This window comes from Electrophorus electricus, chromosome 22 (assembly GCF_041902795.1).
Source record: "Electrophorus electricus isolate QZ-2024a chromosome 22, ASM4190279v1, whole genome shotgun sequence".
NCBI classification, from domain to species: Eukaryota; Metazoa; Chordata; class Actinopteri; order Gymnotiformes; family Gymnotidae; genus Electrophorus; species Electrophorus electricus.
In genome coordinates this window covers 7,648,051-7,672,122 of record NC_137518.1, presented here as the reverse complement: position 1 = coordinate 7,672,122, position 24,072 = coordinate 7,648,051, and the positions used below count along the sequence as shown (strand labels likewise).

The 24,072-nt window shown below is 38.3% G+C and overlaps 1 protein-coding gene across 3 annotated transcripts in view; it reads left to right on the top strand.

Annotated features, from left to right (window-relative positions):
* Positions 1-24,072, top strand: part of LOC113572409 (arf-GAP with GTPase, ANK repeat and PH domain-containing protein 1) — a 47,514-nt gene that overhangs the window by 10,588 nt on the left and 12,854 nt on the right. For 2 of the 3 annotated variants that reach the window (XM_035520144.2, XM_035520143.2), the window contains exons 2-13: positions 1,577-1,635; positions 11,648-11,735; positions 14,446-14,531; positions 14,678-14,819; positions 15,018-15,152; positions 15,287-15,408; positions 15,739-15,894; positions 18,919-18,999; positions 20,022-20,126; positions 20,334-20,493; positions 22,375-22,494; positions 23,588-23,716. In XM_035520144.2, coding sequence (XP_035376037.2) covers positions 1,577-1,635; positions 11,648-11,735; positions 14,446-14,531; positions 14,678-14,819; positions 15,018-15,152; positions 15,287-15,408; positions 15,739-15,894; positions 18,919-18,999; positions 20,022-20,126; positions 20,334-20,493; positions 22,375-22,494; positions 23,588-23,716 — 1,383 coding nt within the window. The remainder of the gene's footprint in view (positions 1-1,576; positions 1,636-11,647; positions 11,736-14,445; positions 14,532-14,677; positions 14,820-15,017; positions 15,153-15,286; positions 15,409-15,738; positions 15,895-18,918; positions 19,000-20,021; positions 20,127-20,333; positions 20,494-22,374; positions 22,495-23,587; positions 23,717-24,072) is intronic. The other variant, XM_035520145.2, reaches the window with a different exon arrangement.

Here is a 24,072-nt window from a genome sequence, read left to right as displayed (position 1 = left end):
TGTATTGTCATCCCTGGCTCCTCCCTTTGATCCTGTCTTTGCATTGTGTAGCCCGCTGCATCATCTGTCTAACCTGAACTCCTGTCTGTTCCAGTGTCTAGTCTGGTTCCTGTCCTAGTCCTTTCTCATTTTGCATGCCCTGGTGTTGTGCGTTTTAGTGGGGGGTTCTGTAAGGAATGGCTGTCCTCCTGGTGTCCCTATTTCTGTAGTTTCCCAGTCGTGTCTGTTTTTCCTTTGCGTCACTGCTCTGTTCCTTGGTTTCGTTTTCGCTGCCCCTCGTCTGCTACTTCATTCCGGTCCGTGTTTTTGATTCTCCCTGTTCCCATGTTCAGCTGAGTCTGTTTAGTGCATGATTTTGTTTTGGTTATCTGTACCCTGTGCTTGCTCTTTGTTGGTTATTTTGGTAAGTCATGCTCATTCTGCCCTGTTTCAATTCCGCTCGCTGCGTTGTTGTCACCCGTGCTTTTCATTTGTCTAGTTCATGTGGTGTTCTACCTCGGTGTCTTCCCCTTGTCCCTGTTCATTTTGTCATTTGTGATGTTTCACTTGTTAATAAACCACCCACTGCAAATACATTCTGCCTCACGCTTGTTCCTAAGGAAATTTGTTACACTAGATACATTACTTAAATGTTAATACATTGGTTACCTCAAGCACTCTTTGGAGAATAGACAGCTCTTGTCCTCTTCCTCTGTCCTTTTATGTCCATTTTCTTTTCTGAACACAAAACCGCTAGCATTACACATAGTGCTTCAATAGCCATGGTTACTAATTTCTTCACGCTCCTCCCCAGTGACCTCAGAAATGGATGATGCAGTGTCATCAAGAATGTCGTGTTGCCAGTGTCCATGACACAGCAAAAATTTGTCATTAAGATTGCCAAATCTGACACAGTAACCATTGTGAAAAATAAAAATATTGTGCAGTTTGTTCCCAGCATAAGACAACAGCTTTCATGTTAGAGGGAGTTAATTTTATCAAATATACTTTGTTTTGATTAAACATATTTCCTTTGGCAGAAATTTGTGCTGGACTCCTGCACCACTGATTTCATGTATGTTCCACCCATCACCACCACCAGTCCACAAAGCTCAAAAAAGAAAATTACAACAACCTAAAAAACACCCCAAATACAAGCACTCGTGCATCTTCCAGCACCAGCCATCACACTTTTTGCACTGTGTGTGAAAGATGACTGACTTCCTCTTGTTAATATTATACACAGTAAAAAAACATATAGGCACAAATACCCAATACACTACATCTTGCATATGATACAGACACAAATTACTTTTGCACAAATGACTTTGTGGAATGTTGTGTGCCCATTTGAGACAGTTTGCGTATTTGAGCATTTTATCTTGGAATTTGTGAGAGATTTTCATTGACTAAATAAAATGAATCTTACTCTGGGTAGACATATTTCAGAGTCATGTTGGTATTGTTTGGAAAAGTTTGATTTTACTTAGGAAAAACATATTGGCTTTTTTTAAAACTCTAGTACTTAACTGTCTTACCTCTCTCTCTTTCTTTCTTTCTTTCTTTTTCTTTCTTTCTTTCTCTTTCTCCATGAAAGCGGCCTGTGCTGCAAGCCAAGAATGGATGTTGAGTCACACCATTCAAGAGCTGCATCTGGTAGGATAGCACTTCAATTTGCCAGTTACTTTGACCAATAATTATTCAATTTCAAGAGTAAAACCACCATGAATGTTTTTAAATGTTCAGTTCATGCTTTTTAATTAAATTAGTTATTATAGACGCTTTGCAGCTAAAACAGATCTTCCTTTATCTGTATAAAAATATTACATATGAACTGTAACATTGATTTATAGAGTAATGATCAGTTTAGTACATTTAAAATCTATTTCACCAGGTTGGCCTACTCAATCAAATTTGTTTTGTACAATGTAAAGGTATTGTCACAGGGAGTGAGGCAAAGTACATAGATGAAGACATAGATGAGCAACATTTATTAAGGCCAAATCTATAACCATTAGTCTCAGAACAGTCCATGACACAAAGCAAAAACATGAAACAAAGACAAACACAGAGAACAAGTCAAAAACATTCAGACACTTACAAAACAGAATGACATAAGGTAGGTACAATATCCACCTTTGCAAAAATGAAGTATAAATACACAAAACAAAAAAAACCTGATACAAATAAGGGGTAGAAAAATCAACATGACAGAAATAGATACCCACATGGAGCAGGTTACCATAGAAACCATGGTGCCAGAGAAGGGGAACTATGATAGAATCCCTAACAATATGCACGGCTCCTAAAATGCAAAACAAACAGAATGCAAGCCAAAACAAGAACAAAAACGAACAACACAGAAAACATGACTAGACACAGACATGAACAGGGGCCAGGGTGAAGATGGAAGCAGGAGCAAAGGCAGGAATAGGAGCTGGAATGAAGGCAGGAGCAAGAGCTGGGGTGACAGGAAAACCACAATGGGAATGGGACCAGAACTAGGGGATGAAGAACAACAGATGCAGGAACAGGAACAAGGACAGTTATGGGGACATGTACACTCACGGGCATGGTGACACATGCAAAAGCAGACACATGGACAGAGAGGGTAACAACAATGGGCAAAGGGATAGATACAGAGACTGGACAAAATCAGGAAAGGGAGATAGAAAGAACACAGGGGTAGAAGAGAAAGCTATTGCGGTAGCCACAGGAGATGGGAAGGCTATTGAAGCAGGTAGAGGAGACAGAAAGCCCGGTGAGATGGGCACAGGAGACTGGAAGGCCAGCAAGATTTGAAGGTTGGCTGATCTGCCAGGTCTGGCAGGTCCAGTGCCGTGGCAACATCTGGTGGCGGGTCCGGCAGGTCTGAAAGCACCTTCTTGGGATCATAGCATGATAGAAGCAGTGCCCTCCTAGTAGAGGAGGGCAGTGGAGGCAGTGCCCCTGAGAAAGGCATGGCTGGATACAGGATACAGGGTGGTGTCTTCAACGCCAGAAAGAAAGCTTGGAGTGGCATCTTCCATGCCACAGACAGGAGTCATGGCTCAGGCTGGGGCAACAGAGACACACAGACAGCGAGGCCCCTAGGCACTCTCGCAAGCCCAAGCATTCCAGTTACAAGAGCAGTAACACTACCAGGACTGCACCAACTCACTATCCTGGAAATAAAATAGCACTGGCACAGAAGTGAAAACTATGTGCACCTGGGTAAAATCCAGTGGGGGAATCTAAGGAACCTCCTTGAGTGACAATGAGACACCTTTTTCCCCACAGTGCCAGGGAATTTGCTCTCACTGGGTTGGTGCCATTGGGACTGGACCAACTTGGGCAGCTTTGGCAAAGTATGCAGAGTTTTGTCCCAACAGAACAACCACATACTGATATGTTGCTTGCTCACTGCATCCTTGGATGCAGGATGCAAGGGCACCGGTGATAAATGTTTATTAATGGAAAGTCCTCTGAGTATCTTTATAATCTATCTAGTTTACCAGGTTGACCTACCATGTCATTATTAGTTTTGAGCACTGTAGGCAAATGCATAGGTGAGGGACGTTTATTAAGGTCACATCTATAATCATTAGTCTCAGAATGGTCCATGGTCAAGAAAACAGAAGTCAACAAACCTAACTTTGACATAAGGAGATGACATAAGGAGAAACAAAAGGAAACCAAAAGACACAAAGCAAAAACAGGAAATAAAGAGACAATCACAAAAACATACAAAGAAGGCCTGGCTCGTTCTATTGGGTTCTATCAGGATTCTGTGCAGGCCAGTCAAGTTTTTCCACACCAAACTCACTCATCCATGTCTTTATGGAGCTTTCTTTGTGCACTGCTGCACAGTCATGTTGGAACAGGAAGGGGCCATCTCCAAACTGTTCCCACAAAGTTGAGAGCATAAAATTGTCCAAAATCTCTTGCTATGCTGAAGCATTAACAGTTCCTTTCACTGGAACTAAGGGGCCAAGCCCAACTGAAAAACAACCCCACACCATAATCCCCCCTCCACCATGCTTTACACTTGTCAGACATATACCATTCTCCTGGCAACCACCAAATCCAGACTCATCCATTGGATTGTCAGACAGACAAGTATGATTCATCAATCCAGAGAACTCATCTCCACTGCTCTAGAGTCCAGAGCCGGCGTGCTTTACACCACTGCATCTGACGCTTTTCATTGTGCTTGGTGATGTAAGGCTTGGATGCAGCTACTTGGCCATGGATACCCATTGCATGAAGTTCTCTATGTGCTGTTCTTGAGCTAATCTGAAGGCCACTTGAAGTTTGGAGGTCTGTAATGATGGACTCTGCAGAAAGTTGGTGACCTCTGCACACTATGCACCTCAGCATCAGTTGACCCTACTCTGTCATTTTACGTGGCCTACCATTTCGTGGCTGAGTTGCTGTCTTACCCAATTGCTTCCAGTTTTTATAATTCCACTGACCATTGACTGTGGAATATTTAGTAGAGAGGAAATTTCATGACTGGACTTGTTGCACAGGTGGCATCTTATCACAGTACCACACTGGAATTCAATGAGCTCCTGAGAGTGACCCATTCTTTCACAAATGCTTGTAGAAGCAGTCTGCATGCCTAAGTGCTTGGTTTTATACACCCGTGGCCATGGACATGATTGGAACACCTCAATTCAATGATTTGGATGGGTGAGTGAATACTTTTAGCAATATAGTGTATATGAGCGAAAGGTATATATTCAAAATTCTCTGGAAGCTGTGTGTATTTCATTCCTGTGTGAACATCTCTTACTTGAGTACACATGTGTCTCATCTGGAATCTTCTTCAGACACACATGCACATTTATATATATATATATATATATATATATATATATATATATATATATATATATATATATATATATATACATACACACACACACACACATGCATATATATACATATATATACATATGCTGGCTAAAGAGCAAACAAAAAGCAAAAGCGCTGACAGTAAGTCTTGAGGCAACTGAGATGTGTATCTGTAAGGAGGTGGATGCATGTGCAGAGAAGAGCCAGATTTATTAGGGGCAAATCCAAAGTCGTAGTCGTCAGAGTAGTCCAGGTTCAGTTTACCGATACAGAGATTACTAGGATACATGACAAACAAGCAAACAAATGCACTCGAAGGGAAAACAGGAGAATCAAGCTATAACAGAGGCTAATAAACACAAAGACTAGGAAAAACATACAGACTAGGAGGCATGGAGTACAAACTTATGGGCATACAGATACTGGCTTTCAAAAACATCCAAACATACATCCATTCAATGAACAGGGTTTAAATACATGACCAATCAAGACAGGGTTTAAATACATGAACTTGACAAGACTAGAAATGAGGAACAGGTGTGGAAAACCAATGAAAGGCAGAGGAAACGAAACTATGGAATGAAACTAAAATACACAAGACAGGGAAACCATGGAAGCGAGGAAGGACTATCCGTGACAGATACAGCAAAACAATGACATAAACAAACAGGGTAGAGGTGAAGAAAACATAATAAGCAAACAGAGTGGAGGTGAAAGCAATCAATAATCAGGGGATTGGGAAAGGTTCAGTGTGTGTAGTAATGGGTGTGTCCCTTGGGCTAGGTGCCTGGCACATCGTGACAGGAGCCAATCTGTTGATACCTTTTTATACCCCTAAAAACAGAAGGTTAACATTATAAAAAATGGAAATGTGGCAGAGTAACAAAAGACTTGAAACACTTACAGTGCTGTTACAGCTGTTACCTTCCTGATTTTCTTTTTTGTATTTGTTGCAGTGAATGCTTTTAGATTTTTAAAGAACATGTAATATTAGACAAATTGAACCTTACTAACCTTACTTAGACAAACAGAACCTTACTAACACAAAAATACATTTAAAATTTTTAATTTGATCTAATTTATCCAACCTGTTATCCAAAATGTGAATCACCCATAGGAAAAAGTAAAATCCCTTAGACAAAGTCAAATTTATTTATATAGTGATTTTTACAACAGCCGTTGTCACAAAGCAGCTTTAGACATGTCCGAGTCCAAGCCCCCAGTGACCAAACCAAGGGCAAGAGTTGCAAGGAAAAACTCCCTAGAGCATGAGGAAGAAACTTTGAGAGAAACCAAGACTCAAATGGGCCCTCTTCTGGCTGACAATAGACACCATAGTAATAACAATATAAACAATAAAGAGCAAAATAAATAGCAAGTGAAAATAATAATAATAATAATAATAATAAAAATAAAGAAATAAAAAATGAAAGTCTATTCCAGTTTTCTAGACAATCTTTTTTGGTTTCAATGGTGTACACGTGTCCGAAACCTACCTTGCATGAGACTATCTGTCAAAGGCAACAAAGAAGTAGTTGGCTGGGGTGGAGATGTGCTGGGCTACAGCACGAGGGCATTGGGGGTGGAAATAATAAGACAATAAATAATAAGATAAGAAAGGTACTACCTTTACTTCTGTAGAAGAAAGATATTACCTTTATATGAATTACCTTTACTTGGCGCTCACACCAACCATGTCCTTGAAGGTCTTTTAGGCATGGCACAAACAATCCACCCTGAGCTGATCCAATGGATCGAGGAACTTGTCGAAGAAGGTATGACTGACAACATGGAGATGCAAGCTACAGTGAAGCATTACATGAAAATCAAGATGTCCAACATAGCTACCCCCACTTATATGAAGGCATATTACTTCAGCTTAAAGCATAAATAATTACATATACCTGGCAAAAGGTAAATGTGATTCACAAAAATGGATTAGGAGAAGCGACACCATAAACTGAGAGACTATAAGAATGATGATGCACATATTTTTTCTGGTCTTCCAAAAAAGTCTTCTACAACAGAGCTAAGCACACAAGCACATCAGTGGAAAATGAACTACCTGAAGATTATCTTCATCCTTCATATCCTGTCTAAGATGAAGAATCAAGAGTTGTGAATAATAAAATCTGTTTCTCCACCAAGAAAAATGTGTTGAAGCAATGTTGGAAACAATTGATGTAAGACCACAGAATATGACCTGGCTCTATTTTTTGTGTGTGCAAACAAACTGTGGCTACATTGTTGCAGCAATGTTCATTACTCAGTTAGACTGAACATCATACATTGAGAAAGCATTAAATATTTTGAAAGGCTGGTATCCAGATGGAAAACAAATTTCTGGATGAAATTACTAGGATACAGCATGGAATGCACTTCAGAATGCATATCCAAATTCCACACAATATAACTGTAATTTCCACGGTGAGCAGAGCTGCACCATAAGGATCAGGAACTCCAACGATATCTATATATGAGGCAGTAGAACAACTCCTTCGGATGCTCTGTAGCATTGCTGGAGCACCACCTGGACAGACAGAACAATGGAAATGGAGGGAAATTAAACCAAAAGAATGAACACTGAAGAAGATGTTTTTGAAGTTAAAGGATATAGTGACATCCCATGGTATACAGTTGACTTTGTAAAAACTGCCTCATGGCTCTAATGGTTTTGCTTGCATTAAAAACAACATTCTCTGTAAATATTTCTTTACAATTTTCCTGCACTACCTAGAGAGAGGATAGAAAGGGTTTCCATCCTCTTACCTCCATCAGCCTGACCTTTCAATGGACAAGAGAGAAGACTCTCATGGAAGAGAGAGATGATGTAGTTGAAACTGTAATTAAATATGACGATCTGCCACCAACATCACAAAACACAGATATTCAAGAATAGCTACGTTCCGATTATGTACCAAGATATTTATATTTGCTTCTAACATAACAATAAAAAATGCAACATGTAAGTTTGCTTCTAAAAAAAATCCCAATTTTTTCAGAGTTCTGAAACAGCCTTAATTGGGGAAAAAGAGTACAGGAACAGCTGGAGACAGGAAAATCTGACTTACGACACCACAACTGTCCAGGTCTTATATGCAGCTGGGTAATAGATGTGAAAAACACCCTTAAACAGCACCTAGAGCTATCAGGGTTAACAACGATCATTCACACATTGCACATGGCTATAAATGAGTAGGAAAAAACCCATAACCACAGATATAAAACCACTATCTCTTGTAAAACAAAGAATAGTTGGACATACACAGACAGGGTGGAAGCAAAAGCATAAACTGGTTGCTGAACAAAATGGAAGGAGAACAGACTCTGCCCAGAATGCTCTTTTGATAGATCATCTATATTAGTGTGCAATGAGCAAATGTATTTTTTGCTATTTTCGGTATCATTACCTGAGTGTTTCTCCAATAACTGCAAAGAATGTTTTTTACTCCTGTACATTTTAAGCAAATTATTAGTAATTGATTCTTGCTCTATGCTTTGCTAGTTGAAATGTTAGTACAACCATTGCACTGGCTAGATATACAGCCAAATTGAATTAATCCAGTCTATTATGTAACTCAACTGAATTACTAAGTAATTGCTAAAGTAAATGCTAAAGAAATAAATATGAATAAAATCTTGTAGCCTGGTGTAATGGTTACAATATTTAAATAGTTACGTTCTTACCTGTTAACTGATTGCTCTTTGGTTTTATCACTGAAATACACTGTGGCTAAATATGAATCACTCAGACTGCGAAATCATGGTGTATTGTTGGTTAAACTTGGCTTTGAACGTTTGTGCAAAATATCATGGGAAGGCATGCCCAGCGGATGCAATCAGTATCTCCTGAACTGGATGTTTGATGAATTATAAAGATTTATCAGGTTACCCTGGAAATTAAAGGTTGTGCCTTTTGTAGTACACAACACATTTCGGAAATGTAGCCCACATGTTTTCATTTGGATGAATATGTTTGTGTAATTGCAGCGTGATGGGTCTTCACAGCCACCATACTAAAGCCTCTTTTGCGAACCTCTTTCTTTCAGTCCCAGCACCAATTTCTTTTCCATGTATGCACATGCCCAAGGATTTAATTTCTTAGGGCATTTTCACAGAAGAGCTTTTTTCCAGACCCAGGTCCACTTGTTCCATGAGTTTGGTACATTTGGTCAAGTGTGAAAGTTGTTTTCAAGCCCGGGAGCAGTCCAGAGCACCAACCACTGGTCCTTCTGAAATTGGTGGTCTGGGGTTCGCTTTTAGCGAGCTCTGGAGTGGTGTGCAGTAGGTGTGGAAGCTCTCTGCTCCCGGCACCGCATGTGTAACCTGGCTGATTCAACTTATTGCGTTACTTCCCTTTTCAAGTTTCATGTATTTTCTGAGTAAATAAATGCTTACTATCCAGATAAACTTTTTAAGTCCATTTTTCAGGTACCCATCATTTTTGCAAAGCACTGTAACTGCAGTTTACAGGGGGAAAAAAGCAATCTATAGATGTTCAATGCAACAAAATATATATTTTTATATGAGAACGGCTCCTTGTTTGCAGGTGCTTCTGCATGGTGAAATCCCATGCATCCCAAAAGCACTGTTGTGTGTGAAAGCAAAACATCGATAATCGGTCATGGGTATGGACTCAAATATTTGGGACAAGTGAGAAAATGCTTTTAAAAGAAAAGCAAATTTGAGCTGCAACATCTGGCTCACATTCTTATCCCCAGCAATTTTCCAAGCGAAGTTATGCCTGTGGGCATTACCTATTGAGATTCTTTGTTGTGTATGGATGTGGGTACACCAGGCCCATGGTATGCATCATAACTTCCAAGGAAACAGGAACTGGACATTACAATGACAGGACTGTCATCCAGAAAACCCACTGTGCCCTTCTGAGGCAGTGGGATATATCTGGACTACAACCCCAAAGGCCTCTAATGCAAAGCCTGAGTGGACATGTCTACCTTTTCCCTTATCTCATTAGGTGTAAGATGGTGACTAGTGAGCAAGTAGAAGTGAAAGTGGAGAAGAAACATTCAAGATCCACATCAGCAAATGCATCAATGCATTGGCATTGATACCTGCATGCATCAGAATTAATCCCTGTATTTCAACAGCATTCTAGTTCATTGGTATCTTGTATTCTAACCTATTGTACTGGCTAGGATGTATTCTATGAGTAAATGACAAAACAGTTTTGTTTTTCACTCTGGATAAGAGCGTCTGTCAAATGCTATAAATGTAAATCTATATATAAGATCCATCACTGGTGAAAAACCTCACTGAGTACCTAGCCTTTACTGTCATTTTGTCCTACCTATTCAGCAGCATGTTCTATTCAGCACTTGTTAAGATAGCATAACTGTAGTTAGGTTCCTCTAGAGAGACTGTTGTCCTGAAGCATTGCAAGTGAAGCCTTGACATTTAACAGATGCAGAAGTAGACCAGCCGTGACCCCATCTTTGCTTGGGGGGATAAAGTAGTTGGAGTCTGGAAAGCATCCTGGAGTAAGGTCAGCACACTACTAGAAGTGGAACGCACTTGTACTGCATTTAAAATCTAAGGTTCTGGTGGTGGTGGGGTCAGACCTACTCCAGCTGCTTGTGCATCATGTTCTCTGTCATGGCTCAGTGGGAAGACCATTCTGAAGCCACAAAAAGACATGCTGTAGTTTTATATTTTAAAAAAACCTAGATGCTGTATTGGATATCTGTCATGAACTCCAGGAACCACGCTCATCCCAGCACTGCCACGCCTACCTCTTCCCACCAACATTTCTGATCTGGTTCACCAGAGTACCAATTACACACTTGATGACAATTCTCTCCATTGCTACCTTCCTATTTAAGCTCCCCTCCCTCACACACTTTGCAAAGTATTGCCATTCTCATATTGCATACCAAGCTTTCATTGTACACGTTTGTCTTCCTGGTTTCCGAATCCTGCCTGTGTTACAGACCTCGTCTCCTGCCTGATCCCTGGAAGCCTTCTGGAATCTGCCTCGCGTTTTTGACCTTGGACCGACCTGAACACGATTACCCGCCTAACTCCTCTTATCTTACTGGGAAAGCTCCAAGCCCTACTACCTCTCCCTACGGTTCCTACCCGCCCCATAACCAAAATAAAATCTCTAGCAGTTGGATCCTCTCCTTCGTGTGTGTGTCTTCATTACAATATCTGATATGATATACTGTATGTGGTTGAGTGGGAGAAGCTACAATGATGTGCAGCATCATTATTAGCTAGCATCCTGTATCATTATCCTTCTGCATGCTACAACAAGCCAAACGGGGATAAAGATAACATGAATTATCCACCATCCAGTGGATACAACTTTGACCTTCAACCTAATCAAAAGCTGCAACACCAGCTGTGCTCATGGAGGAACCTTAGGTGGGGTCAGTGTAGTGTTCTGGGGAGAGGTTGGTGTAGTTTTGGGAGCAATCCTCCCAGCAAACCATGATCATAGTATCTATGTACCCTCTTTGTAGACTGTGTTCATGTTAGTGGATTTCTCCAGTCAGTTATATGTTAAGCAATCTATGAAGTAAAGCTTTTAATGCAACTGTATCAGCTGCTTTAATGTTGAACTTATTTCTCAATATTGCTTACTTTTAAATGTTTTTTAACGGATAACTTGGCCTTTCCTGATAATCATCATTTGTCATATAAAATAATTTGAGCCTGACCAAAATATGTATTTATTGATGATTAATTTTTTTATTAGTTTACATTCTTCTTTGGTCTCTCTGGCAGGTTGCTAGGTCCATTGTATATTTATATAAACATAAGGATGTCCTCATGTATTACTTTGTGTATTATCGTTTTCATATAGGGAATTCTAGGCAGTCTGCGCAGTGGAAAATCATCATTGGTGCATCGTTACATGACTGGCAGCTACCTGCCATTTGAGAGTCCTGAAGGTAAGTTCAGCCATTTTTTCATACTGGTATTGTGATATGTCATTGAATGCATGACATTCAATGCAGATCTAATTATTATTTTTGATGTTTACTCTCCCATATAGAGAAGGTTATCTGATTATGGTATTATTGTAATCAATTGGAAATATTGATTACAACCAATTGGAAATGTAGTAGTGCTCGGCGTGATTTACTGTAACAGCAATGGAAGAATAAAATACAGTAGACAAAACACAGTGCAAAATCCTGTAAAGCAATTGTGGATAATAGAGCTATGTACCATTTCTGATATCATAGCTTTGATCTACCTTTGATATTATAGCAGTATCTGAAATAAAAATGATTATTATAAAATTTGTCCCTAGGCTAATATGAACAATACCCTCAAACATATATCTTGACAATGGACACCGAGATGACAGAAAAAGTTGGAGGATTTACAAATAGCATGTGAAGAATCTTTCATTACTTATCCTTTGGCCCTCATTACAGACAGAGCATCTTACATTTCTGACTTGATTGTAAGCAAAAAGAATTACATTAGATTTTTAATAGATACAGTATCTAGTTAATAAATTATTGTCCCATTAATTAATTTCAGATTCTAGCAAGCCTTAGCAGCTGCACATTCTCAGACTTCTTTAGAAAAAATAAACACCCCAAGGGGTAAGATCAGTTACTGTCCTTTTTTCAAAAACCTTTTTTGTGGTTGCTCCTTTTTAATCTGGTGTCTGACAAGATCCTAACCTAATATTTTTTTCACTTTATATACAACACTTTTTGTAATTTGCAAACATAATGTTGGCTTTCATACTGAAAGACTAAAACATATCTCTTTACACTCTAAATCATACTATGATTCTGTTGTATATTATCTAGTTAGTATATTTTATATTTGATACAAGCTCAATGTTTAAGTTTAAAATTATCTAATCCTTAAAATTAGTTAAAACACAAGTTTTCTCAACTAAAAACGTTTATTTTCAAATTATTATTTTAAATCACCAGTACCTAAACATCCAAATTGATTTATTACATAAAGATTGTACTTATATAGTTTTGGGGCAGTGATTGGAGCAGTGGTAGCGCAGTGGTTAATGTACTCAACTTGTAATTGGAAGGTTGCCAGTTAAAGCCCTACAACCAGCAAATTGACACTATTGGGACCCTGAGCAAGACCCATAACCCTCAATTGCTAAAGTTGTATTCAGCTCTAGTTGTAAGTTGCTTTGGATAAAAAGCATCAACTAAATGCCATAAATGTAATTATTGTACATTTTTAGTGTTTAATAACAGTGTTTAAGCAGAACTTCTGTCTTAAAGCATTTTATTTTCGAATCCAAGTCTTGGCTATGTAGATTGATGATGCTGGCTGCTATACTATCCAATATCGGTTAAATATGAATGTATTCAAAATAATTTCTGTTGAAAATAAGAGACACTGTGCAAGACTCCTCATGTTACATTTGACTACTTGGTCTCAGATAACAAGATCCAAGAAAGCCATGCTGTCTTGGATGATGCCTGGATTAACATGGGACAGCAATAAATGTTGAAAAACCACAACAGTCTTCTTTTGAGCCAACTGAAGCCAACAATAAATTGAAAAGATTTGATAGTGTGGAACTGATAGAATGCTATGAATGCATGATTTATGAGATGAGCTACATGAAGCACATGAGGAAACCATGGAGCATACAAAAACCTAATGTACATTCACACAGAAAGTGATGACAATGCAGATGCCAAATTACAGTTCTCAGAGTCTTGGAAGATAACAAACATAATGTCACCATTCGGATATACTAATCCTCTTCCTTTAAACTTGAAAATTGTATTTATTTAGAATATGGTTTCAGCCTTCAGCAATTACCCTTATGAATAAACTTATTTTCATTGAAGTCCTGCTGACATAACATTTTAAGTGATAGGTATAAAATGTTCTGTATGGATTTAGATTTAGATATGGTTTACTGGATTTAGATTTTAAAACATACTGTGCAGATTTGTGTTTTGACTATAATCTTAAATCATTTGCTTTCTCAAAAGTGAATGCAGAATACTGAATTTGTATTTTAAGTCGGTTGAGATAGAAATGTTTTACAGTACACACGGCATAATATACTCCCCTGCTGGGTTAAAGAAAGAAGAATAAACATAAAAATACAGTTTCATACATGAATATCCATTTTCCTCCAACTCCAACTAAAATTGATTAAATTCAGCATGATGTCTTTTCTGTGCAAACAATCTATTCTGAAGAAGTACTATATGCCTCCATATCTCCTACAATACACTACTACAGTTTGTTACAGGCTGGGCACCCTGTTCTAAGTGATCTTAAAGCAAGCATGTTAATCTAGCCTTATTCAGTTCACACTGGCTTCCTATTATGCGCCACATTAACCACAAAGTGATATTAAAAACATTTAATTGTCTAGCTCTAGCAATGCTGAACTCTAGAAGCATTATAGCCTATCCTAATCATGTTGCACAGCTGAGGGAGACTTACTGCTAGTAATCCATAATTTTAGTAATCCAGTAATCTTTCAGGTGGAAGCACTTCTGTGACACTTAATTCAAAGGATTGTTCGCAACTTGGATGTGGACAATCTTACTTATATAGCTAACTGTAACTCAGTAATGGTGTATTCATTTTATATTTGTATATAACATTGGTAGCTGCTACTGAGTTGACTTGTTGCTTTAGGGGGCGTGTTTAAGAAGGAAGTGCTCATTGATGGACAGAGCCACATCTTATTTATCAGAGAGGAGCCTAGCCTTCCAGATGCACAGGTAGGCCTTTCTCTTCCTTTAGACTCTGATTTTATTACTTCTTATAATACTCTTACAATATATCTTATCTCTACATGTGATATTTTTAATGATCCATCTCTTCATTTGTCTCTCTTCACATCTACTGTCATCTTGCTGGGTATCAGTTCTTCAGTTGGGTAGATGGTGTGATCCTCGTCTTCAGTCTGGAAAATGAGAGCAGTTTTCTGGAAGTATACAACATCTATAGGCAGCTGGGAATTCATTGCAATATTGCTGAACTCCCCTTCATTGTAGTTGGCACTCAGGGTAAAAAAATGAAACAATATAGAAATTAAACATAGTTTTAAAAGACATGTTTAAGTTTATTAAACACTGATAATGCATGTCTCCTTAAATTACTTTTTCATGTCATTACAAAAAAATAAATAATTGCAGTCAAGACTTTTAATAAAGACTGCTATTTCCATCCTTTGTGAATCATGAAGCTATTATTTTCGCATCCAGATAAAATAACAAGCACCAATCCACGTGTAATTGATGATGCTCGTGCCAGACAGCTATGCTCAGATGTCCACCGCTGCACCTACTATGAGACCTGTGCCACCTATGGTCTAAATGTAAATCGGGTGTTTACAGAAGGTGAGACCATGAAAGGAAAGCCGAACCACACACAAATGCATACCCATACACATGATCTTGAACAAAATTACGTTTTGTGCTACATCAGTGATTCAGATAATAAATATTCATGGTAGTAATTGCTGCATCTCCAGCTGCACAGAAAATAGTTACTATGAAGAGGCAGTTGGCTCTCTATGCTTCTTGCAAATCTCTACCAAACTCTCCCAATCACTCTGGTGTGTCCACCCCAGTCTCTGTAGCTTTTCCTGTACAAGTAAGTTGCACTAACACCTTTATATTTGTACACATAATGTATTTAAAGGGTCACACAACTGAGCTGTGCTTTAATGGCTGACTAATCATTGGAAAACATTAACTAACTAAAATCACCTGAATTAACTTTTTCCGCCTTTCTGCCTTTGTTTAATTTGAAATTTTTCTCTCAAATCAAATTACCTTTGATAACAGCAAAATAACCTGAGAAAATACCTTAGGAATTTCACAGAAATATGTTTTAGGAACTACTGATTATAACACCATTATATCATTGCTGACTCACTTTATCTGTATTTGGCTGTTGTCTTTATCTGTTCCATTGTCCTAGACCAGTAATGGTGGTCAGAGCAGTGACTACTCATCCCTGCCCTCCACCCCTGTGATCGGTCATAAGCATGTTGGTGGAACATCAGGAGGGGAGAATCTGGGCACTGCTACCCCCATATGTCTGAGAAGTGGACATGGGCGAACTTCACGATTCACAGTGAGTTACTAAGTCTAACCCTAAAACTTTAATAATAATAATAATAATAATAATAATAATAATAATAAGTTCAATTTATATAGCGCCTTTCACAGACACAAGGTCGATTTACAATGATAGTGGGAAAATAAATAAATAAATTTGACACGAATTGACACAAAAAAATACTTAACAAATACAGATAAGAAAAGAGGTTATGAAAAGCACTGGCAAAAGAGGTATGTTTTAAGTTGAGATTTGAAGGAGGATAGTGTGGAGCAGAGACGGAGAGATTGAGGTAATGTGTTCCATAGTTTTGGGGCCATGACACTAGACTAGGAGTCTAGTCTAGGAGGAGGACCTAGACTAGAAGTGATGTGAGCTGAGTTCCTTAGATGAAGGAGGATTCTTGCGGCTGAGTTTTGGACGTATTGTAGTGAGTGGATGGTTTTGTTAGGGATGCCAATGAGAAGACATTTACAGTAATCAAGACGGGGGGTGATGAAGGGATGAACCCAGGTCTCAGCATCATGTGTGGAGAGCAAGGGCCTAAGCCAAGCAATATTATGGAGGAGAAAAAAGGTATTTTTGACCAGAGACTTGACTTGGGGTTCAAAAGAGAGAGAGGAGTCAAAGAGTATGCCAAGGTTCCTAACCATGAATGAGGAACTGATCAAGATACCGTTCAGATTTAATTTAAGATTGGAGAAATTTGATATTTTGGACTTTGGGCCAATAAGTAGAAATTCCATTTGATCAAAATTGAGTTTTAAAACGTTTATGCTCATCCACTGCTTGAGATCTTGGATACAGGAGAATAAAACAGGAGTTGGTAGGGTAGTGTGAGCCTGGCTGTTAATATAGATCTGAGTATCATCTGCATATCAGTGGAAATGAAGACCATGCCTGCGGATAATCTGACCAAGGAGCAGCATATAGATAATGAACAGGAGATTGCCAAGGACAGATCCCTGGGGAACACCTTGAGTGACAGTAGGAGTGTGCGATTTGTGTTTACCTAAGACAACATAATGTATTCTATTAGAAATATAGGACGAGAACCATTCAAGAACCATGTTAGTAATGCCAATGGTTGAGAGGCGGGCAATGAGTATGTTATGGATAATTGTGTCAAATGTGGCACTTAAATCTAGAAGGAGGAGAATACTCAGGTCACCAGAATCAATAGAGAGTATAAGATCATTTAGAATACGTAAGAGGAATGTCACAGTGCTGTGCATGGGACAGAAACCAGATCAAAAAGGTTCTGATTTACTCCAGGTTTTTTAAGAATGGGAGTGATACCTGAGATTTTGAGAGCTGAAGGAACATAACCTAAGGTAAGGGATGCAGTAATGAGATGACAGATGGGAGCAGAAATAGCAGAACAACACTTCTTAAGAAGAGTAGTGGGGGCCAGATCAAATTGGCAGGTAGAGGAATTAGATTTTGTTATAATCTCAGAGATTAGGGAAGGTTGGGTGAGAGAGAAGGCAAAAAAATGTTCAACAGCAGAGGTGAGAAGGGTGTCCCCATAATCAGATGTAGGGAGAGCAGAGGGAAAAACTGGTTAATTTTGATTATTTTTACATTAAGAATCTAAGAAAACCTTCACATTGTTCAACAGTACCAGATGGAGAGAAAGATGGAGGCTGAAGGAGCTTGTTAATAGTATAAAAGAGAGTTTTGGTCTTATGTCTGGGACCATTGATAGCAGAGGATATAAAGTGTGAGTGGGCTGTATTTAGAGCTGACCTATAATTAAGCATATGGTCAGAATAAGATACTTTATGAACAGTGAGACCAGTTCTCTTATAGAGGCGCTCAAGGCACAGACCTTTGGTTTTCACAGTACATAACTTAGGGGTAAACCATGGAGAAGAATGACCAGAGGGAACCTGCCTGGACTTGAGAGGTGCAACCTGTTCAAGTAGCTCAGAGATGGAAAGTTATATATAGAGAGAATATCATCAGGAGAGGACAGTATTGAAACAGACATTAGGGGAGAGGAGTAGAGGTGAGCAGAGAAAGTGAGAGGGTCAACAGCTTTGATATTATGGAAAGAGATGAGGGATTTAGTGCATGGCTGAGTGACTGAGGTAGTATCAGTGGCTTCATTAAGTTTATGATCAGATACCAACTAGCAATCCAGTAACAGAAGTAATATTTAAACCAGAAGAGCAGATTAAATCTAATGTGTGACCATGAGAGTGGGTTGGAAAATCAACATGTTGAGTCAGAGAAAAATATGGATATTAAAGTCCCCTAGCACAACCATCGCTGAACACATTGCGCTGGCCAGAGTGAGAAGCTCACTGAATTCTGACAGAAAGTCTGAAGATGTACTGGGTGGTCAGTAAATTAACAAAAACAGCACTGTTAAGGAAACAGTTAGCTTTAACACCAAATATTCAAATGAGGATGCCTCATGAAAGGTACAGGCAGAGACATTAAGAGTGTTATTATAGACAGCAGCCAGACCACCACCTATTCCCTGGATTCTGGGCTTAGCCAAACTTGAGATGTAAATAATCCTTAGGTTGCTGCCAAGTCTCAGTAAGAAAAGATAAGTCAAATTTGTTTTGCACAATGAGATCATGGTATATGGAGGCTTTATCCATGAGGGAGCGACAGTTTAGCAATGCAAAGTGGTTCTTTGGTGTCGTCCATTTGTCCAGAAAACAGGAATAGCAGAGTCAGATGAGTGGTAAGTAGAGAACAGAGAAGCAACAAATGCACCAAGCGTACTCCCACCCGAGTCCATGTGATCAATCCCACCAAAACAATCCCACTAAAACAATCCTTTCATTATTTAATCTATATGTTCTGATAGGACATTTTATTGTTTTTGAGAAGTAAAATATTTAAGGAATTTAACTTTAATCAGTTAAAATTCTATTGTGAGTTTATTGGCTTACATGTAAATTGTAAATATCCTGACCTCTTATTTGCTTATTTGCTTTTCTCACTTAAATGAAATCGTTTTATACTCCTCTCCTCCTGCTGCCAGATGTGTGACTTTAATTTTGCATTTTTCCCCTCCAGGTTCGTCGGGGTAGTGACTCAGACAGGAGAAGTGTTGACAGCAAAGATTTTGGCGTTGGGCAAGTAATCCCAATCAAGCAGGTGTGTGTGTGTGTGTGTGGTGTGTGTGTGTGTGTGTGTGTGTGTGTGTGTGTGTGTGTGTGTGTGTGTGTGTGTGTGTGTGTGTGTGTGTGTGCGTGTGTGTGTGTGTGTGTGTGTGCGCGTGCATGCGTGCGTGTGTATGTATGTGTGCGTGTGTTTCATTCGTTTCATTAATCTCTTCAGTTGGAAACTTGCATTTGCTTTATCCCTTTTTCCTACATGTTCTACGCATGTGACTATGTGTACTAATACAAAATTAGTATTTAGACTCTTAATGTTATGAAATGTATAGATGAAAAGTTAGAAAGACTGCAAAAATATTTGTAGAGTTCCTTTTATCCTGAGGAACCAGTATCTAACATGAAGTTTGACAAAACAAACACTAGCTGTTTTGTTCCAAATTCAAGAACACGGTCACAGATCGACAGATTGACAGCCTGATTCTTCTACAAAAAGCTTCCAGTGATTTTGAATTTAGAATTTTATGCCATTCAACAAATTATAATGGCATTCAACAAATTATACTGCTTTTGTTGTGTTTCAATGCAATAGCTGATATAGCAAAATGTACCTCTGCAGCCCACTTGGTTACATTTGCATTACATTTGCAGCATTTGGCAGACACTCTTTTCCAGAGTGACTTAAATATTTATCAGTATGACAGTACAGTACAGTGAGGTGCTAGAAACATCAAGGTCATAGGTTTGATACACATTCTGTCATACTGATAAATATTTAAGTCACTCTGGAAAAGAGTGTCTGCCAAATGCTGCAAATGTAATGTAAACTGAAAAATTATGATTGGAAATCAGAAACAACCAATATCAAATAGTAGTTCTGAAACTGTGCCAGGCAACAGGTATTTTACAATCATTGTAATTTTGCAAATATAAAAAGTTCCTTTCAGATCTGTGTACCTAATAACAGTCAACTGAAAGGTCAGTGCTTCTAATAAAGAAGGTGATGAGTGTAGATATAAAAAACTAAAAATAATTTGATTCCTTTCACTCTCTAACTTACAGAGTATCCTGCTCAAACGCAGTGGGAATTCCCTCAAACAGGAATGGAAGAAGAAATATGTAACTTTGTCAAACAATGGAATGCTATCGTATCATTCCAGTGTCAGTGTGAGTGATGCAAATAATGGTATTTCTCAGTACAGAAATGTTAAAGAGCTATGCTGTTGTGACATTCTGATAATTATTAGCTTCAGCTGAAAATCTTGCAAAAGATGCTTTTTGCTGAACATACATTAATTGCTCAGAAATGCCAGTATCTTATATGTTTTACTCTCTTAATTATCAGAATTCAATTTTATTATCCTTTGGTGGCAGGACTATATGCAGAATGTTCATGGGAAAGATATAGACCTCCTGCATGTGACAGTCAAGGTTCCAGGAAAGCGTCCCCCAAGGGCAGCCCCAGCAGCTGGACCACTGCCTGGACTGAATGGACTAGGTCAAAACAGATCAGGACCGGAGATAACCAGTCCAGGTGAGAGAGCAGCCATTGTAGTCAAATCTCTGGTCTATGGGGTCTTGTTCTCATCTACCATGATGATCTGACTCACATCCATTTTTATGCACTTCTGTGGTCTTTCACAGAGTGAAGGGTGATCACATCGTACAATGGTCACTTTGATCCTGCACCACTGCAAATGGTATTTTATTGATGATTGTCATATGGTGTGGGATGCCTCTTGTATGTGATCACTTTTGATTGATCAGTGGAGGGTAAGCATTTGTGTTAAATATTAATATTTGGTCAAGATAAGGCTGGAGGAATTTGGACCCTTGAAGGAGTAAGAGCTGAAGTGGTGCTGAGAATGGTGCTAGGGTGGAGCCAGAGTGTTCTCTCCTTCTCTCTTTTCCAACTTTATCTGTGTTTCTCCTTCTCTCAGTCTCTGACCCACCCTTCTTTACAGAACTGTTCTAATTCAACCAGATTGAAGGGCTTTCGAGATCAAACTGCCTGTTTAAAGTTCTGCCACAACATTTCAATGGGGTTCAAGTGAAGACTTTGACAAAGCCACTTCAAAACCTTAGTTTTGTTTATTATGAGCTATTCAGATTACTTCAGATCATTGTCTTGCTACATAACCCATTGACACATAGGCTTCATGAACTTATAACCAGACATTCCCCTGCAGGCTGTTTTGGGATGTTTTGGTAGAGAGCAGTTAAGGTTCCCAACCAACCCCACACCACCACAGTACCACCACCATACCACTACCATGCTTGACCGTTGGTATGATTTTCTCATCATGGAATGTTGTGGTAGCTTCCTACCACATGTGATGGCGCTTCTGTTTTCCAAAAAATTTCACTTTATACTCATCAACCCATTGAATATTATTCCATACAGCTTGACGGTCATCAAGGTGTTTGGCATGACAAACCTTTATATTTTTTGGGTTAGCAGTTTTCACCTTGCAACTCTTGCAATGGATACAATTTTTGCAAAGTATCTTTTTAATGGTAGAATCATGAATGATAACATTATCTCAGATGAATGAGGTTTGCTGTTTCTTAGATATTTGTCTGTTCTTTTGGGACTTCCACAATGAATCATTGCTACACTCTTGGAGAAGTTCTGGTAAGCTCTTACTGTACTTTGCCCAGAGTCCCAGAGCTTTAACCTTGCATATCTTATATGCGGGCTTTCTAACTTTAGACTGATATATTTCAATAACTTTCTTAACTCTTCTGGGATTTCTTTTGACTGGAATAGTGTGATCCTTGTTGAGACCATTTGGCCTAATTCAGGTAGCAGGAGATATTCTATTTAAGTGATGTTTAGATTTTAAATAATATATTTCATATTGCATACATTTTAAATAAGTAAACCATTAAGGATTATAAAAATGAAACTTGCATCTGACATAACACAAACATATGTAGAGTAGTACAAATGTAAATGAGAGGGAATGGGATCATCGGGAATAAAATAACTATGCAAAAGTTAAAAGAAATGCAGAGAAAAATTAACACTATGTAAACAATTTGGACTTTCACTAGCCAAATTATATGACTACCCAATTCATCACCAATAACAAATTATTCTTTCTAAAATTATTGGAAATTAAACACACATATGTATTCTTTAAAAAATCTTACATTTCTTATAAGAGGAAAATGTCTCCAAATCTCTTCTATTAATTTTATCTTGTAAAAATCTGCTTTCAAAATAATTTTACAAACTAGCTCCAATTGAACTTTTAATCAATCTGTACTAGATATACAGTTAACATTTCAACATCTGAAATTATTTTGTATCCTGAATATTTCTCAGTTTAATTTAGCCATTTTTGTTAGACTGCTGTGAACACCTTTTCCAAATTATGGCATTCTTTTTTGTTTCATTTTCTGACCACAGCTGCTGCCTTTCCAAGCAGTCTCTTAACTGTGGAGGAGGGTACAGGAGACATTAACCCTGGAGGTCATAGAGCTGCGCAGTGTACACCATTTTCACTCCATAGTAAAGTTCAGAGTATTGGTATGTAAATAGATGTCGCATCTTTTATTTTAACTTTATGTTCTTACACTGGTTCATTCATCTTGTTTCATATTTCTCAATTATTCTGGCACATTTCTGAAACAATCTTCAAATGATCAAATCTTTAAGTACATCTCCACATAGGTTAAACCAAGCAGCACATTCGTCTTGCAGAAAGTTAGTTTAAATGCTCAATCTGGGCTGCAGCTTGCATTTTTTTAAATGGTCCATTTGGAGAACAGAGATTAATCAAGTAGGAGGGGATAGACAAGGGCAGAACCCAGGACAGGCCTTTGTTTTAACATGGAAGATTTTAACATATCTGTGATTTCTCAGATGTTGCAGTCAGTCAAGAGCTTGGTGGGAAATTCAACATTATATCTTAACTATATCTTATTTTAATGTGGCATATGGTCTTCTCACTCCATTTTTAGAGATCGTAGCTATAGCTATATTTCTCTCCCTGACAATGAATTGTGTTTGTAAAATACACCTAAACATGTATGATTGGTGTGAGAAAAGTGAATCTCAAGATTTAGCAATATTCAATTCATTTCTCATAGCACAACCAGGTCACTGATGGTTATGCATTAGATGAGTTTGTCAGTTTTGCCCACTGGCTGTAATATTTTTGCACGTAAACATTAAGGCAATGACCACAGTGATCAGTGTTATTAAATGTAATCAAATTCAATAGAAAAACAGTACATTTGAACATTAAGGCTTACAAAATGTATGACTGGACCAACTTAGGGCAACTGTACATAGTAGTTTATAAAAGTACTGAAATATTTGTGATCTGTGTGACCACAGTATGGAGTGTGTATAACGATCACAATAAGGGATGTGTACACTGTAGATCACAGTAAGAAATCAGCATACTGTCATGCAAACTGTATTGAAGATGTGTGTCACACAGTGTTTAGAAAACAGTGAGATTAATTTGAGGACTGGGGCCACAACAATTGAGCATATTAAACAGTTAATGAGCTTGTGCATCCACAAACACAATGAACTGGATCTCGTGAATCTTGTTTATCTGTGAGATCTGCAATGAGATTTTTCTGTGTGTCTGTTATCATGCCATATTCAGAGAGTGAAGGAATACTGGGTCAATCACTGATAAAAGACTCCAGTACATCACCAATGATTGACAGGAAGAAGCATCGGAGGAAGAAGAGTATGAATCAACGGGGGGACACTGTAGCAGGACCAGCTGAAGGTGAGTATTCTCATATTAAATTTAATTGAACTGGATGAAACTGATCACTTGGAGAACTATGAGTAAATGCAATCTGAATGTTCATGAATACATAATACAATACATTCAGCAAATGAGATGCAATAAACTTAAAACTTAATATGAACAGTTAAAGTCAAAACAGTTAAAGTCAAAACATTATAAAAACTACATTCATGTAATCTTCTGATCTACTACTGAATGTATGACCTAGATCCCTAGCTGAGCAGTTTGAGTATTGCTATCCTGTAACGCTAACTAGGAATGCTCTGAACCCTTTCTCCGTATTGAGTCATTATCATGGATACACTTTGCACATTCACAGGGGTTGTATACAA